Here is a 17940-nt window from a genome sequence, read left to right as displayed (position 1 = left end):
CTTCGTCGCTGTTGATCAAAAAAGCTTCACCCCGGAAGTTTTCCCTTACCATTCTTGGGGAAACTGTCAGTAAATCCCCCTCCCCAAAATTCCAACCTTGCCTGTAAGGTTCCTCTCTTCCACTTCCATCCCTGTCATCCTCCTCAATTATTGTTGCTCCTTGTTCACCGCCCGCCCCGCCCTCGCAAGTCTACTCGAAGCGTCTGATAAAAATATCTGCCAACTGGTCAGTCTTTTTCTTCCCTCTGATTTCCCTGCCCTACACGATGGGTCTCTCCTCCTCCCAACCTGCTGCTGATACTACCAACGGACTCAACGAGGGTATGTAGCTGCTAGTGAATGAATTCGGTCTATTCAATATGATCAGGAAAAATCGCGCGCCCCCTCATGGTTCTGCAGTAGTCAAAATTCCAGCTGAAGCTGACTGACCTGATTTCCTGATCGACTAGACAGTGTCGACATCGCCTCGAGCCCTCCACTTCCCACGTCTATCCTCAGCCAAGCCAGAAAGGTCCTGCAATCGGATGCTCAGATGGCGTCCGCCAAGCGCAAGAGAACCGGCACGGGCTTGAATGCCACCCCCAATGCCGCAGGGAGAGTTGGCTTTGTGCCTCAGTCCCCCCAGACGCCTCTCGTCGCGACACCGCTCACCGACTCAGCCACGCACCCTTCAAAGCGCAAGAAGCTGGGCAGTGAATCGTCGAGCAAGAAGAAGCGAAACCACAGAGAAACACGCGAGGAGTCCGAGGAGCTCCCCTACGTCAGCAGTCCGGTCTCCGCGAAGCGGAACCCTGCCTCTGCCGATGGTCACCATGCGCCTCCCCCGGTGCCAGAGACTCCCCAACCCGAGATCCCCATTGATCCAGCTATCACGGGCGAGACCATGTCCGTTCGCAAGGATCAGGACCAGCCCATGGAAGATGCCGATCAGACAGGCACTAGAGTCTCGACCCCTTGGTCCAAAGATACAACCCGAGAATCCTCCGCGTTGAATTCTACGAAGAAGGGTCGCCGCGACTATGAGGAGACCAACGGTAAGAAGGGCTTTTTTGAGGCAGACGAGATCGAGAAGCTGGAGGCCTTCAAGCTGGAATTCTGTACCACCCACGGTCAGGTTGCGGATGTGTTCGACAGCATGGTGCAGCATTCGGATCGCGACCGCCAGGATTGGCCCGTGCACAACGACATCATCACGAAGTCGGAGTTCTGGAAGAGAGTCTACGAGACTCTCCCGAACCGCGACAAAAGATCCATCTACCGGTTCATGCGGCGCCATTTCCAGTGCTCGAGCCAGAAGCCCCACCAATGGACTCACGAGCAGGATGAGGAGCTCGTTTCGCTCCACAGACTACACGGGGCGCGGTGGGCTTACATTGCGAGGATGCTCGGCCGCAGCGATGACGATGTCGTCCAGCGGTGGAAGAACCGCCTGCAGCACCGTCGCACCATGAACCATGGGTCCTGGAAAGAGGAGGAAGTCCGAGCCCTGCTGGAGGCCGTGCAAGCCGCATGGCATGCCATGAAAGCCGCCGGGGAGAATGTTGGCCGGGATATCTACGAAATGGACGAATTCTCGATTGCCTGGGGCCCGATCAGCGACCGAATGAATAACTGCCGCTCCCGCCAGCAGTGTGCGGACAAGTGGCGGAAACTGCGGTTCAAGGTCATGGCCCAGCGCTCTATGGGCAATCCTGATGCGTTCTTTGACCCGGCGACCACAAAGCCACGCCGCCATCGTTATAACAAATCGCAGGAGAAGAGTACCCCTAAGAACCAGACATTCAAGAGCAATGAGTTCGTGGGGTCGGAAGATGAAGACGCGAACCAAGAACCGCGGACGACAGAGAAGGAGAAACACGCGCAAGAAGACGAGGTGGAGGAAGAGGAGGAGGAAGAGGAAGAGGAAAGCGAAGACGAATCCGCCGAGCCCACAGTCCCTATCAAGCATGAACGGCATTCCCCGGAGCCGGATGATGCCGACCTGCCACCCCCATCCAAGCAGCCCAGCGGCGCCGTGCGTCACATCACGACGACCGACTCACGCGAGGACTCCGTCGCGGAATCCTCTACCGATGAGGCCGAGTCCGACGACGAGCCCGCTGACCCGGTCATCAAGCAGGAGTATGCCGCAGAAAGCGAGTCGGAGCCAGAGGAGTCGCCCAGCCCTCACTCCAAGCGCGACATCAAGCCCAACCTCAACCTCCTGGACGACGAGGCCGCAACCGAGAGCGAGAGCGAAGACGACGACGAGGAGGAAGGGGAGGAGGAGGAGAACTACGCAACGCCGCCGAGCGGAAGAAAGGCCGGACTCCCGGGTTCCAAAGTCACATCCCCCAGCGCCACGAAGTCGTCGCACCAGCAACAAGACAACAAGCCCCGGAGCCCATTGACGACAATCAAAACCAGAAAATCTCCCTCCCCAACCGCCTCCGTCTCCTCTTCCTCCTCCGAAGCCGAAGATGACGAAGAAGAAGGAGGCAGCGAAACAAGCAGCACAGGCGGCGACTGGCCAGCCAAACCACCCACGCAAACCACCCCACTACAACCACCACCATCCTCCTCCTCCAACAACACCAACACCCGCAAACCCACGGGATCAACCACCACCACGACCACGAAGCGCAACATCACCTCCATGCACCAACAAGCACCCACAAGAACCACCCGCTCCACCCGCTCCAATCCCGCGCCCGAACCCGAAGAAGACGACACCTCCTCCTCGGACGAAGAAGAAGAAGAAGCAGCCTCCGCGCAAACCAAGCAAGAGCAACAACCCCGTCGTCCAACCTTCCCCACGCGTCCATCCTTCGGCTCAAGCTCCCAACCCTCCCAACCTTTAAGCCAACGCGCATCCCTCAAAGAATTAAAGGCCGCTAGTCTCCGTCAGGCGAATAGCAAACTTAAGACTCCCAGTGCGAATACCTTGATTGACATCGTTGCTGATGCGAAGAAGCGGGCGCAGGAGGAATCTTCTTCTTCGTCGGAGGATGAGGATGATGAGGATGATGATGAGTGAGGCGTTAGTTAATAGGTTGAGGCTGTTTGGGTGTGTAAGAAAGAGAGGGCTGGGTTGTGCTATCTACTGTGGATCTTGTTGCGGTGCTACATGATAAGGAGTGTCGGGAGAATGCTGAGAGAAGAATGATGAGGAGGAGAGGGGGAGGAGAAGGGAGAGGGAGCGATGAATTTATTTGATTTGATTGTTGTTTCCTGTTAATTGTTGATTCTCTGATATGAGTGATAAGATGAGGCAATTTCATCGTTCCTTCGGGCTTCAGAATTTGTAGTGCGTAGATTTATGTGTTGAGAGTAGATGTGCTTTGGAGGGTACTAGGTACTGCGGTATAATAGCCCTAGGTCGGAGAAAGGCGGTCTCCCACCGGAAAGAGTGTTATATGAGATCATTGAACCGCATCTATGCGCAACCGTACAAAACATCATCACAAAGATAGTCACTTATATGAAATTGAAAGGAAGGAAAGATGGATGGATGCTACATGGCTATACAATATAAACAGACGACATCTAAAGCTCATCTTTATCCCAGGTTGCCCCAGTCCCAGAAGCAGACACCGGCACCTCATCCTGCACCGTCTCCAGCCTCACCCTGTTCTCCAGGGCGGCGATCTCCTCATCGTACACCGTCCACTCGGGGACCTGTCTCCTGGCGCGCTCGAGCTTCGGCTCCTTGGTCAGCGGGTTATTGCACAGATCGATCGTGCGGGCCTGGCCGAGGGACTCGTCGGAGCACCAGGTCTCGCACCACAGCCACTCCTGCGGCAGGCTCTTGATGGGGATGTGATGCTGCATGTGATTGGGCAGGTCCTGGTCGAGGTTGCTCAGGCTGCCCGGGTCGGCGGAGAGCATCTGGTACTGGCCGCGCAGGCGGTCGCCGGCGGCCAGGGCGCGGAAGCGGCTGAGGTCGACCACGTACAGCGCCGAGATGTGGTACGGCTGGCCTCGCAGGAAATTCTTCCAGTAGCCCTGTTTCCAGAACCGGAAGCCTTCCATCTCGTGGCGCGAGTCGCACATCGGCGTGAAGCCGTACGGCGCGCCCTCCAGGTCCAGCGAGACGAGGTCGTACATGTCCGTGCGCACGATCTGGTCCGCGTCGACGAAGATGACCTTGTCCAGGCTCAGGGGGAAGAGCACGTCCAAGAATAGAATCTTGTAACCCCAGATCTCGCGCTGCTTCTCGGTCTGGGCCCGCAGCCAGTGCGGCCATTTGTATGTTACCATCTCGTAAGAAAAGCCGTACTCGGCCGCCAGGTGCGGGAGGAAAGCCTTGAACGACGGGGAGAGGAATTGCTCGATGAACCAGAACTTGACGCTGTGCTTGGTGTTGCGCATGACCGACACCATCATGATGTTGAGCATGCGCTCGTAGAGGTGGCCACTCGCCACGGAGAAGATGTTGATGTCCGCTTGTTTGCCGGCGGAGACATCTTTGGGGGAGCTGTTGATTCCCACACTAGAGAGAATGTCCGAGGCAAAGTTGAGGCCCTTGGATACGTACTCCATGGCGCTGCCGGACTTGACACCCGTCTCCAGCACGTCTTCCATTTCTTGACCCTTCTTGCGGGAGAGGCGGGGGAAGAGAGTCTTGCCTTGGAAGGAGAGGAGGGCGACCTCGTTGCTGGTGTCATCGTTGGGATGAAGGATGTAGCCTTCGTTCCCGAGGCTGTCAAGCTGGAAGATCCGCTCGCTGCGACCGGGTTTGAGGTTGATCTTCCAGAGGCCCGGCTGTGCTTTGAACTGGAAGTAGCCTAGGTTGGCCATGATGATGGTATCGGAGAGTTGGGGGTTCTCCTCAGTGCCCAGAATGAGCTGCACTCCCCTCGGTGGCGTCTTGGTAGTGAGATCCCGTGAGTGGCCTTCAATCAGGATGTGCTCCAAAGCGTAGATTGCGTCCACATCTGAGCCCTCCTTCACCGAGCTCAGCTTGATGTTGTCAAGATCGTAAACGGAGTCTTTAGGAGCCACGAGCCATGATGACGGAACATCCATGCCTAATGTGAGAAGTGCTTCCGCAGGAACACCGGAGAAAGACGCTGCAGGGTGAGCGACAGATCCATCCTCGCTGAAGGACGGCTCCGAGTCCAGCACATAGCGATAGAATCGCTTAGTGGGAAGCTCTTGCAATTCGTCGCGGGGATTCAGAACGAGGCGCATTCTGACGTTGGCCAGTTCCGACAGCACCTTCAAGATGGGCAGCCACTTCTGAGCGACTTCAGATGTCGGATCGATAGAGGCCACGATTGTGATAGCAGGATCTTCCGAGTTCGAGACTGTTACGGCTGAACGAGCTTTGTCCCATCGCTCGAATAAGTTAACACGGATGTCAGGTGTCGACTCGTAAATACCCTCTGGTACATCGGAGACAGTAGAAGAGGCCGTGAGGGAAGTAAGCTTGGCAAAGGCAAGAGGATCCCTGAGCTTTGCATCGAAACCCAATGCTTTGGCCGCCTTGGCAACAGGAGCAATACGCTTCTGGCGCTCATAAGCCAATAGCTGGTCCAAGTCAACCGAAGTCAACGCAAACTCGGCTGGCAGTTCAACGACCCTTCCGTTGATGATGATTGCACTTGCACCAGAAGCAAGTCCAAAGTCTTTGACTAAAGGTCGCTGCGCAGCCCAGAATTCGTCGACCTCCTGAATTTGTTTATGGGACCATAAATCAGTCCCCGTGAGCTCCTCCAAAAGTTGCGCGGCATCAAACCCATCTTCCTTCGTCTTAGGGTTCTTCAGATAACGGTGAATAGTGTTGGCTCCAGTCCAGACAGACGAGTCTGCGCCGGGGTTGTGGAGGAGTAACACTTCTGCTTCGCCGTGGTTCTTGAGGCTTTCGAGAGCTCCGCTCAACATCTTGAAGCCGGACTCATCATTGAAGTCGCCCACTATAATCACATAGCTGCTGGAGAGAACATCGTTCTCGATCGATGCAATGCGAGGGACTTGGCCAAGAAGCTCGCCATGCGCCTCTGCAACCTGCGACATATCTACTACTCGAACATCCTTGGGATCTTCGGGAACGATAACAGGATTACGTCTATCGAAAGCCTCCGAGAGGAAAAGGCCGGGTAGCCATGTGTCCTCGTCAAGCGCACCATCAGCGATCAGCTGTTGAATTGCCTGGATATCGCGGCTGACTCTGGCACTCAGTTCCTGAGCCCAATTCTCGTTGCGAACGATTGGAGCACCATTCACAAACGAATGTGATGCCTTATCAGTGATGCCAAGACGTTTCAGATAATTCGTAGTCCTGCTTGCTGTGGCGTTCAAGGAATCGTTCTTCAGCACCTCATCCAAGGTAAGGAGCTGCTTATCGGGGCGGACGTTTCGGTCTGCAGTGGCAGTTTGGAACGCCGTCTTATCCGGAGAGCTCAGCTTGTTCCTGGAAAGTGACTACATGAAACATTAACAGCGTGTAGAGGGGCGTCTTCTGAAACTTGTCTTACCGCTTCCAGATAACTCATCAAGCTAGACAGACCAAAGGTATCTTGCAGATAGTGAGCTACTTTGAGCTGCGCAATAGATCCTGCGGAGGAAGTTGTCGGCACCAAGCCGAACCTCACGGGGATCTTGTTCTTCACAAAGACCTGGATGGATTTGACGATGAGGGTGGCGTCATTCGCGTTGGTGAGGTCGACCGGGATGACGACATTGTTAGCTTCACGACGAACAGATGGCAATTGACCGGGGAAAACACGTTGCATGTACTATTAATCATTAGCATCGCGTTCTCGTGACTAGGAAAAGGTACCTACTCCACCGAGGTCGCTCGGCCATGATTCATAGCGTGCATCCTTTGCGAGGTCATTCAGCCACATGATTACACCGCCACCCTCAATCTCATCCCGGTAATTGTACCGCTGAGGACCATCCTGGGCCATTGCCGCTGCCAGGAATTTGTGCGACAACAGCTCCACAGACTCGCTGGCCGACAGTCCGAGGGTACGGAACTTCTCGATCAGCTTTCTTTCACGGCGGAGGTGATCCAGAAGAGTGAATGCGTCGACCTGTCGAGCATCGATCTGAACGCCATTGATCCACAAGGCGTTGAGCCCTGGAGGAAGCATTCGCAGCCGGCTTGACTGGATATCCTGCAACAATTCGCGTGTGACATTGTAGGCGGCAATTCTAGCCGAGTATTTGGGGAAGTCTTGCGAGAGCTTGACCAGTGTCTCCAGAGGACTCTCGCTGTCCAACACATAGCCGACAGTGCTCGGTCCAAGCCGTGATACCTCGGACGAAGACAGGGGTCTCAAATCATCCAAATCATCCCCCTCCATATCGACCGACTTCTTCGAGTCGGAACCGTCTGCGCCTCTTTCCTCGGCAGCCCTGTCGTCAATGACAATGTAATCCGTCCTCTTCAATGCGAGCTCGACTCCGTATCCCGACACGAACAGCGGGCGCGAGCTCCAATGCTGCGGAGGTCGGTATCGCACCCGATATGAGATCTGCCCTTCTTTGGCGAGAGCAGTCAGGGACTGATGAAAATCCTTGAACATCGGAGACGCCACATCTGCATAGAGAATGGCTGGTGGGAGAGAGGAATCCCCAAAGACACGATCGAAGGGAAGTTCTGGCGGGTCACTAAAGCCGAAGCGTTCAGCAGAGAACATCACGATTGAATCATGCACCACTCACCTTGGCCCCATCACACCCTGCTGGGCGCGTTCCAGAGTAGAGGAGCAATACTGCTTCCCCTCGGAATGGACCCAGACCGGGCAGACTGCGTCTTGCGCCGCCGCCAAAGACTGCTGGACAGAGGCATTGTAGTACTGGTAGTGTGCGGCAATACGGGGACTTGCGGATCGGATGGCCAACGACAGCTTGAAGGAGGATAGCGCTTCAGGGGTTCTCAGGTGGCCATCAGTGTGGACCGCCTCCAAGAACCGATCGTACAGTTCTTTGTCCGTGGCCGCATCATCGAAAGCTCCATCGGCAATTCGGTCAAGTAACGGGAAGTAAGATGTCGCGTTTTCCTCTGCAGCGGTTTCTCTTGATTCAAAAGTCAGCAAGAATGTCTCTCGGTAGTTAGGCGTTAAGTAATCGGAAGAGCCAGGTCTCTCGTACAGTAGCTCTATAAGATAAGGCGCTGAATCGAACGAAGCTTGGAGAGCGACGTTAACGGACGGCGTCGCGTGTACCAAGCAAGATAAGGCAGAAGCTATGACGACGGAAGTGAGTCGCCATGAGGCGACAAATGCCGACCCAGACACCATCTCTGCAGTTGGTGGCAGATACCAGGTGTTTTGAAATTGTCGACTAGCTAGCTACTCCACGGTAAACTAGCTAGCAAGCGGGCATCACGGGTGGGGGGTAGCCAGGCTCGAGGAGCGGCGGTAAGGAGAGCAATGAAAGGACCAGCTTTCAGACGATCAATTTACTATAGAAGAGAGTATAATCAAGCCTCAATTTCAGAGGAACAGACGAAAGGAGGAACAAAGGGCAGCGCTTACATCTCGCAAAGGGTTCTGGCCACTTCGCGGAAGGGAGATAGCTGCTACGGCGGGCGCAGCGGCCCAATGCGCTGGACTTCCGTGTCTTCTATCCACCACCGTCATTGGTGGGTTTGACTGACTGGCAGTTGTATACAGCAACTTGCAACTGAACCGTCTTCTAGGTACCGATGACTGAGAAGTGATTGAAGATAGGTGGCTAGGTGCTTGCTCAGATTCTCACATCTCTGAATGCAGTAGCAGATGACAGTCATCTGCAGCACACACAAGATTAGGCTCATTAGGCAACGCATCGTGGAGGCCCAGTTTCTATGGGGAAGACAGCTCCCCCAAAAATACCATTTGCGTCACGCATCGTTTGCAGGCACTTTTGGTAGCCAAGCAAGGCCGGCGGAAGAATAGAGGTGGCATTGACAATGTTGGTATCAGAAAACGTAGGACAGTGAACATCTGCCATAATGCAGGATAAGTTGATAGATTATTGTGATCCTTTGAAATTTCATTTCGTCGTTAGATACATTGTCATTATCATTTACTCGAATCAGGATTTCGAGCTTCTTTTCTTTCCCTTCTTCCCTTTTTGCAGAACACTCTGCTCTTCCCCAATGCCAGTGAGAAACAAACTTCTCGCGAGATCGTATCCCGAACGCCGGGATCTGATCTATGCCAACTCAGATCATATGACATACTCAAAACACGAATGAAAAAACCTTATGTAAACCTTATGCACCTCCTGAAACCTTTGAAACCTTTGACCTTCTAAGAACGCCAACATGACACTAACTCCAAACACATACCAGTGTTGAAAGCATCCAGGCTTTTGTCTTTCCTGCTTTTGGTTTGTGAAGGAAAAAAAAGCATATGGTGAAACGCTAAAATGAAAGAGAAAATAAGTGTGGAATAGTAGTACCGGGGCAACGTGTGCTCTTAACGCGAGCCCGTGCTGGACTGCTTCGAGTGAGCTTTCTTGCGATTGGACGCTTCCCAAAGAAGCCGCCTACGCTTCATCTCATCAATTTCGAAGATTGATTCTTCTTCGGAGCGACTGGGCACATTGTCCGACCGGACTGCCAGAGCACTCGTGGATCTCATCTTCTTGAGGCTCTTGACCTTGCCGGATTCTCCCAGCTTGCGAAGTTCCCGAGTCAGCCGCTCCAGAGTAGAACCCGACTTGTGAGGGGGTCTGGTTGATGGGGGTGGGGGAAGAGGCTTGTCCAGAATATCCTCAGCCTCCTTGCTGCTCTCACCACCCGAGGCGAGGATCTTCTCCGCTGAGCCGAAACTGATCCCGGAATCAACCTTGCGACCTTTGTGACCCCGAGGCTGAGACTCCGTGCCCTCTGCAAAGCTAGCAAAGCTAGCAAGACCAGTAACCGTGCTGCAGTCATCGTAAATGTCATTCGCTGCACGCAGGTATCGATCGAGAACGTCTCGGACCACCGGCCAGCCATTGTCATCTCCTGGTTGGGCGCCCTGAGCAATGATGTCATTGAGCACATCCGGGCCATTGCGACCCACAGCTGCAATATACCGGAAGAAACCATCCCGCTGAGACCTCAGGTGGTTAGGAGTCAGGTAGGAGGTCGGGGGTACAGTCGCGTCTGTGACCGGGGGGAACAATGTATTGAGCATGGCAATACAGTTGGCCTTGTTAAAAGGCTCCATCAACATCTCATTGATCAGGGTCTAAGGCAACATCGTCAGTAAGCGATAGCGGTGGAGAGGAGACGAGAAACATACCCAGCGACGGAGACCGACGTAGACTTGAGTGTACAGAGCCTCGATGCGGCGACCTTGAGCATTGAGCGACTCGAGCCAGGCGATCACGCCAGGATTCTTCTTAGCGAATGCGGATGTTTCCTTCACGTCGTCCGGCTCCACGCCCAACCGCTGCAGAGCGGCGGCAACCTCCTTCCGACGACGAATCTCAAAGTCTTTGAGGTAATCCAAGGCAGTCAAGGCCTGAGGGAAATCGACCTCTTCCAATTGGGGAGTGAAGCAGCGACGCACGAAGGAGGTGACGAAGCTGGGGGGCAGGTTGCATGGCTGCGAAGGTAAACGGGAGATTTGATGGCTCAATTGAGCTCGGAAATCGGCAGCGAGGTCCATCGAGTCCTGAGAGGAGGACGAATTGGTCGGACGGTGAAAGGCTGTTTCAGGCTGACGGGTAGTGGAAGACGGTTGTCTCGTGGGGTTGCAGTTCAACGCATACATGGAACGCAATGGGATCTCGTAGGTACCGGGATACCGAAGGCAATGATCGAAGATCCATGTCAAGGCGGACCCATCGGGCGCATCCAGTGGTTCTTCCGTGCGTGCCATTGTTTCGGGAGGATGAGACAAGGTGGGCGAGAAATGAATGTGAAATAGATGAACAATTCCTATCGATGAGGAACTACGAGATGATCGGGTATAAAAGTACTTCCTCAAAACCAAAAGGCTAGAAACCAGTCGGAAAAAAGAGGGTAGTCAGGGGGGTTTTGTGTGCGACGTGATGGTTCGTGCAGATGATCAAAAAGGGCAAGTGTTGCTCGCAATGACGGCTGGCATCAAGTGCGTGTAACGTGTCTTTCCATAGCACGAATATACACTTGGAGATCGAGCGATCGATGATGTAAAGTCTCCTTGGCTAGGGAGACAGGAGCAGGTATCCCTTCGGTTTCTGATGTGTGAGGGGCAACCGTTCCTATGGGATCAGTCGGGCTGGCGGTTTGTTGCGCGGGGGAACTGAGGGAAGCCGTTTAGCTTTCTTTGTGAAGCTCTTGGCGAGATTGCAAGTTGAAATCGAAGGACAGGCCGAGGATGAGCAAAGATCCCGAGGCAGACAACAGGGAAGGATTGATGAAGATGGGGAGACGGTTGCACAAGCGGCTATCGGGTTCCCGGATAAGGATGCTTTTGAAGCAAACAAAATAGACAAATGCGTGCGACGGAAGCTCCAAGCTGGCTGGAGCAGAGTTCGACTTCTAGGTAGGTACTTCTTTGATTTGAACTTGTGATGAGTCACAAAAGAGGTTTAGAGATAGACTGATAGCTTGTTGAAGACAACAGGAAGGGAAATCAGTTGAGAGAGTGTAGATGGGGATGGAAATGAACGAAGGCGAACAAGGGGAGGCGAGGGTGTCACTGGGATAAGGATTGAATCGATAGATAGGGAAGGGAAGGTATGATGTCTGGAACAAAGGAGGACGATCGAGAAGGGAGAGTGAGGACTAGTCGAGGACTTAAGAACGAGGAGGAGAGGGACTAGTAGTGAAGTGGAGAAGCAGGAGGGAGGGAGGGAGGGGAGGAGTGAAGGTTGAACGACGTTGTCTGGGCACACAGAGAGAGAGAGAGAGAGGAAGAATAACGGATAAGTCGAAGTTGGTGAAAGCCGTTCTGGCCGGGACTTTCACTAGGTAAATTGGTGGTGGAGAAAAAAAGGGTCGGCCAGTCACGGGCTATCGTCCTTTCCGGGTCAACAAACTCCAGGATCGACCACCACCCAGTCAGTCAAATCACTATCAGTCCCAGTTCCATGGATGTCTCTCCTGCCTTTAATCTATTCTTGTTTATTTGATTATTTATCCTCCGGTCCTTGCCCCGAACCACGCGCCCCGCGTGCCTGGACTGTCTGTTTGTCTATCATTCTGTCTGACTTGGTCTGACTCTCTCTGTTGACTTCCTCCTGGTTCTCTTCTGGAGTGCACATCCCAATCAAATCCTTTTTCCCGAGGGTTAACGGTTAACCACCACAGTGCCAATGCAACGGGAAACACAAAAAGCAAAGAGAGTCGCCGCTCCTCCTTCCCGTCCGAGGTTCTTTTTTCTCGGATGCACAGTGGCCACAAGCTGCATAAGGTATGTGCAGTAGTCGCAGTAGGTGCAGTAGGTGCAGTAGGTGCAGTAGGTGCAGCAGCAGCAGCAAGTAAGTAAGCAAGCCAGGCTTCCGCGTAAGTGCTCCCAGGCCCCATCCAGCGGGCTGGATTTGGACCGATCGGAAAGAAACAGAAAACCCACCCCTCCCTTCCCTCTCTTTTTTAGTCTCGTTCGCTTTCCTTTCTTTTCCTCCTGACCGAGGCTCTCTCTCGCTCTCACTCGGAAAACGAACTAAACCGGCCCTAAAAAGGACTAGAGGGGCCGATTCTCAGGTCCAAAACGGGCGGACGGTCTGGAAATTGAGCCCAGGCGTTCCTGCCCGGTGGCTGTGGGGGGCAAAGGAGGAGCACGCAGGAACTGGAAGGGGAAAATTGTCTCGCGCACTGATTTATTTGCCGCACAAAAAATAGATGTCTATCCCCCCTCTCAGGCCTCTATTGAACTCGACTCGGTCACGCCCGCTCGAAAATCTTTCTGATTCCCTTTCCTCCCCTCGCCACCGCGATAAGAAGCAGACAGATACTCGAAGTTACTCGGATCTGGAGAAACCCCGATTTTCCTTTTGCTAGTTGACTTCAGCCTCCGGGATCATCCCATGTATAAAGCATTTAGTAGGCTGTATCTAGCGTGGCGTGCCTGTCAATCGGATGTCAGGCTCCTTCAGATGAGGGTCCCGACGGTGACTTTCTGGGACTATCGGTGGGTCTCTCAGTCAGGACACGCAATCTATTCACCATGGAAAAAACAGTGAGTGCCCCATGGAGGAGGGACCCTCCATGGGGCACTCACTCTCACTCACGGCACCACAAGGCGAGAGCAATCATAATTCCAATCTTCGTCATCGATATCTAGACGAGAAGACCATACGGATTACCGAGTTTCAAAATAGAACCGCCAGTTGCGTCATACTTCTGTGAGGCTCACGCATTGCGTATGTACTGTACAGTCGCACAGATCAGAAACCCTAACGGCAAAAGGAGCTGTCGAAAAGACTCCGTGTGTGTGAGGGTGTGTGTGTTTGTGTGTAAGTATTGTTGGTGTTCTGATTTCTCTCTCTCTGGCTTCCTCCCTCCACTCAGGATGACGGCGTGACCCGATTTGCCTGTTCTTGTCTCTTACCTGAAACATATTTCCGACCGTATGAGTCCGAAAAAGATGTGGATGTGTATGAGTAGGATCTTACTCCGTCCGACGAGTTGAACCATCGCTCCGTGCACCAACCTGCTCGTCTCACTTACTCCATAAGTACAGCCCGGGAGACAAAAGTACAGTCCGGCCGATATCCGGGCTGTGTAGCGACAACCACGAACCCCCGAACACCACAAGATACAGATCCTACGTACTTACTCGCTATCCACATACGATCTTGATCATATCCAATCGAGTGAGCCAGATAGACACCCCTCCTCTCCTGCAGTCAATGTCTTCTTCCGCTACAAAGCGCAGCCCCAGGCAACAGGACCAAAGAAAACGACTAAAAAGAAAAAGAAAATCCCCTTGCGATCGGGGGATTCTCTCCTTGCATTGACCGATCTAGATAGTGCTGCTGTCTGCAGCTTGAATTCAGCACACCCACTTAGTCGCACGAGGGAATGCATCCCTCATGGGGGGTCGTCGAAAAAGCAAGCAAACTAGAAGACAGGCAAGCAAGCAAGACGGAAAATCCAGTTTGTCACTTTTCGCGCAGCGTTGCTGACGATGACACATTGATGGCCTCGTCTGCCTTCCCCAAATCACCTAGACAGCCGTCTAGGTCCCGACTCCCGAGAGAAATGGGTCCTTTGGTCGAGATGATCGCTGATGTCTCTCTGATTGTGAGACAGCGATTGATAATGTCAACCCCTTGAGTAAAGTTTACTAATGCCTGTAAATCAACCTGATCCAATCAGCGTCGAATTTCCTAGGGATTATCCGCTTTCCTGACGACTGACGTACGAGTAAATGTCTCAACCAGGCCCGATTCGCTACTGATCGACTCGGGATGGAAGGGAAACTTTGGAAAGGCAATCCGACAAACAAAAAAGCATCGCATTCTATCCCCGGTTGCTTTTCATTGGTGTAAAGATCTCTCAAGATAATGCTTCAGCTTGTCCGTGGCTGAATTACAGATGTTACAACCGAGGCTTTTTTTCAGTATTCTGCACTGATCTCCTTCGGAAACTTCGGAAAGAGCTCAACCCGATCCAGGTACCGCGCTCACCCGGGGTAATTCTTCGTGACATGCAGCATGCTGGTGTTGCCCCGGTGGTTCTTCGGTCGGAGAAAAAAAGTCCAGATCAAAAGCAATAATAATCATTGCTTATTCTTTGCATCCGCGCTGCAAGTCTTCAGCACCTATGTACAAGGCCGGAGTCGGTGAGTGTCTCCTTCCGAACTCTTCTCCCCCGTTCTATAGTCAACGCATTGAAACTCGGGACGAACTATATGGGCATTTGAAGCCCAAATTTGAGACTACAACCGCTGCTTGTGGACACTTTTCTCGGACTCGGGTTTAAATCAAGGCACAATTGACCACGATCACAAAGCTAGAGCAAGTTGGTCTGTGTAGTCGTCGATCGCTACTGTCCCAGCATATCACCTGGCGATATTATCCAGGGTCCGGCGATCCTATAGCATAACCCTTGCAACCTGGTAGGATTAAGAACAAGGCTGCTGTATCTGTATCTAACCGCGCTTCAAGCGGCCCTGGTCTAATCCCTGCTCGGCTGCAAACCCGTGCAGAACATGATAGCACACCAGCTCGTTGCACTGCAGCTAGTTCGCAGGTCACAGGTTCGCATGCAACAGACACCGACCCTGACACTGACACTGCCTGGGTTCCACTCTAGAGACCAGCGCAGCAGCAGCAGCATGAATCCAGCCGTAAATCCCGTCTACTCCAACCCACCTCCCCTTCCCAGAGAAACACCCCCACGGCACCACAAAAATCAAGGCATAGTCATCACAATCCGGGCGGCAAATCCTTCTCAATTCAGCCCAAACTTGGCCGCGATCCGCTCCCTCTCCCTCCGCTCATGCTCAGCCTTCGCATCCCTCACAGTCCGATAATTTCCCACGGTACGCACCAGCTCATTCGCCGAGAACTCCTCCTCATAGTTATCCACTTCGATGGCCGAGAACCGCACAACCACCACATCGCCCCTCACCTGCTTCTCCAAACACCGCGCCGCCAGGGCAATAAGCGGCAACCGCTCCGCGTCCGCCGCACCCACCCCTCCACGGGAATTAGGACAAGGTGGTTGCTGCTGCGAATACACATAATAGTGCCAGTCGGCGGTATCCTGGTGCGAGAAGAACGTTCCGGGCTCCTCGAGCGAGCGCCAGGATAATCGCGTCTTGACCTCTTGCTTCTCCTGGACCCAGTTGCCGTAGGCGCGGAGCGGGAATGGCTCGATGAAATCTGCGTCCTTGTGGCGCTGGTATTGGCTCTCGGTGTCGGTGCTGGTGCTGGTGCCGGTGATGGGCTGCGCGCGGATTACGAAACAGTTGTGTTTCTGGGCGCCGGCGCAGGTGCGTCGGTGGTTGCCTTGCTTCCAGTCTCTGGCTTAGCAGCTTGACGAGCAGTAGTGCGCTTTGTTGCGCGGGTGGGAGCCTGTGCAGCGGAGGGTGCCCGGGTTGGAGCAGGTGGTGAAGTTGCAGGTTGTGATGGTTGTGGTGGTGGTTGGCGTGGACATTGTGGTTGTGTCCTCTGCTGTGATGTATTCTGGGTGGTATTGCTTGGTATAGCTTGTGCTGATTGGATATAGCTGTAGACCGCGCCTGAGCACTGTGTATATGATATTATCGGCCGACTCAGTAATCCCTGTGTTAATGCCAAGAGTCGCGGAGTGTATGTGCCGAGAAAAAGTTGAACTGTCAGGTAGGTTAGTCAACTGGTCATACTGCGCAAGACGGGATTCGCTCTTTGATTGGAGGCTTAAACTTCTATAGCCTCTATGTTACGCGAGGGGTAATCTCTTACTTGGAATTAGTATTATGCTCGGATCAGCATCAGGTCTATGGCGCAGAGTCTAAAGCCTGGAATTACATATCTGTTGACAGCTGCGTGGATTCGGATGCGGTTTAGTGTCCCCGGGTGCTAACTGGAAAGGCTCAGTTGGGGCACTCCGGTCCAATCCCCTTGTTCCGTTGCCGATGCACGTGAGTGCCGTTGGCTTCTCAGTCCGCTGACATGTGAGTGAGAGCCTGAGAATTTGCTGACATACTGTACGGGAAGTATCGAATTCCTGGTTCGAGATTCAATCGGATGTGTAGCTGTTGTTGCGGGGTTGTGTGATAACTGCTGTAATGGTATTTTTCAGTTTTCTGTAGCTTGTGGAACATAATATAAATTGCGAGCAGGCCGGGTATGAATGCTACCAACTGAATGAAGAGTAAACACCTGAGATATGAGCCTGTTCCTACCTTTAAATGCATGAAATTATGATCTGATGATAATATCATATCAATACTTTTATTTATTTTGAATACCAGCATCAAATGCTTATTCACTTCTGCACTTGGTATGACTTGAAAGAAATGCCGAAGAGTATAAATAACGGCCCAGGATCATCAAGCCAACTACCTTAAACTTTAGAGTTGGTCGAACTTGATAAGAGTAGCTAGAGCAGCAAACTGCCTACCATTCCAGCTATGACTATCGCAGGTATTAATGGTTCTTCAGCACTGGGCTTAGCCCTAGGGCACTTCTTGTAAGTAGCGGAAGTTCTTCAGTGAAGAGCCAAGCTAATTCTCTACAGCTGGAGATTCAAGATTATCCAGGCTCGTAGGAAGGTAAGATGTAGCGTCTAGGACAAAAAGGTAAGGCACAGTTATGAGCATGTGAAAACAACGCTACGAGAATTAAAACAGAGACGCAGCTTCCCCTAAAAAAGACTCAAGTAGCTCACTAGACAGACACTCTTCGCAAGTGAAGCCTGCGATCAATGAGATACAGATCATCTCATGCTCCGATAAAATGCCCTTATCCGAGTTTGGAATCGTGTGCATGCTCGGGTATTTACCAAAGACTCTTCAAACCATATTATGTGCCATACGAGGCCATGATTGATGCCTGAAGGAGGATATTGATGAATAGGGTGGACACGATGCTAGAACCCGCTGGGAGAACAAGCACTGGGTGCGATTGCATACAAAATGTGCATCACGCATTATAACCTCATCGCTCACTGAGCGGCGAGATCTTGCGCCAGGATATTCTCCTGCAGATATCTCCCCAGAAGTTGCTGAAACCTACCTATCTATCATGACCTAACTAAATCCCGCACATTCGACCGGCCAGCGCAGATCTGTTCTTATAGTACCTCGAGAATAAGGTTTTATTATTGCCGCATTCATTGCATCATACTGATTCCGGTGATCCCTTTCATTTTTGGGTCAGAGGTCGGTATGATGATGGCCCTAATTTACTAGGTTCTGTTGATCCACAGATTCATTGCTCAAGGAAATTAAACTCGTGGTTTGTGTCCATCAGTCGATCGTCGGCGCTTCGATTTGACATGACTCTTGACGACGTCATCCAAAGTCACAGGATAAGACTGATCACTGTCACGGGTGTCAGAAGGTGGGACTTCAGCGAATAGGAAAGGCATGATCATCCTGTTTCATGCGAAGA

General features: G+C 52.7%; 4 protein-coding genes across 4 annotated transcripts; 1 reads left to right on the top strand and 3 right to left on the bottom strand.

Moving 5' to 3' along the window:
- Window positions 1-132: 132 nt before the first annotated feature.
- On the top strand, window positions 133-3254 carry BO97DRAFT_141060 (MYB DNA-binding domain protein). Its single transcript, XM_025690098.1, has 2 exons — window positions 133-226; window positions 450-3254. The coding sequence occupies exon 2, from the start codon at window positions 533-535 to the stop codon at window positions 3014-3016; it is 2484 nt and encodes an 827-aa protein (XP_025549469.1). The 5' UTR covers window positions 133-226; window positions 450-532; the 3' UTR covers window positions 3017-3254.
- Window positions 3255-3517: 263 nt separating this feature from the next.
- On the bottom strand, window positions 3518-8456 carry BO97DRAFT_471802 (putative UDP-glucose:glycoprotein glucosyltransferase). Its single transcript, XM_025700068.1, has 5 exons — window positions 8083-8456; window positions 7654-8007; window positions 6768-7599; window positions 6459-6719; window positions 3518-6405 (listed from the first exon to the last, which is right to left on the bottom strand). Exons 1-5 carry the CDS (start codon window positions 8229-8231, stop codon window positions 3526-3528), a joined length of 4476 nt encoding a protein of 1491 aa, XP_025549468.1. The 5' UTR covers window positions 8232-8456; the 3' UTR covers window positions 3518-3525.
- A 939-nt stretch (window positions 8457-9395) lies between these two features.
- BO97DRAFT_436140 (uncharacterized protein) lies at window positions 9396-10790 on the bottom strand (the record flags this gene model as incomplete). Its single annotated transcript, XM_025697766.1, has 2 exons — window positions 9396-10154; window positions 10209-10790. 2 exons carry the CDS (start codon window positions 10788-10790, stop codon window positions 9396-9398), a joined length of 1341 nt encoding a protein of 446 aa, XP_025549467.1.
- Window positions 10791-15292: 4502 nt separating this feature from the next.
- BO97DRAFT_349753 (uncharacterized protein) lies at window positions 15293-15832 on the bottom strand (the record flags this gene model as incomplete). Its single annotated transcript, XM_025691926.1, has 1 exon — window positions 15293-15832. A coding segment is annotated over one exon (540 nt), but the record flags the coding sequence as incomplete, so codon positions are not given.
- Window positions 15833-17940: the final 2108 nt, after the last annotated feature.

The sequence above is a fragment of the Aspergillus homomorphus genome (assembly GCF_003184865.1).
Source record: "Aspergillus homomorphus CBS 101889 unplaced genomic scaffold BO97scaffold_30, whole genome shotgun sequence".
Classification (NCBI taxonomy): domain Eukaryota; kingdom Fungi; phylum Ascomycota; class Eurotiomycetes; order Eurotiales; family Aspergillaceae; genus Aspergillus; species Aspergillus homomorphus.
The sequence above is the reverse complement of the archived record's forward strand: the minus strand, read 5'-3'. Positions and strand labels throughout refer to the sequence as shown.

Excerpts from the sequence above, each read along its gene's own strand:
- BO97DRAFT_471802 (XM_025700068.1), bottom strand. The coding sequence starts at position 8,231 with ATGGTGTCTGGGTCGGCATTTGTCGCCTCATGGCGACTCACTTCCGTC. Across the intron at positions 7,600-7,653 it reads CAGGGTGTGATGGGGCCAAG|TGACCCGCCAGAACTTCCCT; the intron begins GTGAGTGGTGCA and ends CTTCGGCTTTAG. Across the intron at positions 6,406-6,458 it reads TGATGAGTTATCTGGAAGCG|TCACTTTCCAGGAACAAGCT; the intron begins GTAAGACAAGTT and ends TGTTTCATGTAG.
- BO97DRAFT_141060 (XM_025690098.1), top strand. The coding sequence starts at position 533 with ATGGCGTCCGCCAAGCGCAAGAGAACCGGCACGGGCTTGAATGCCACC.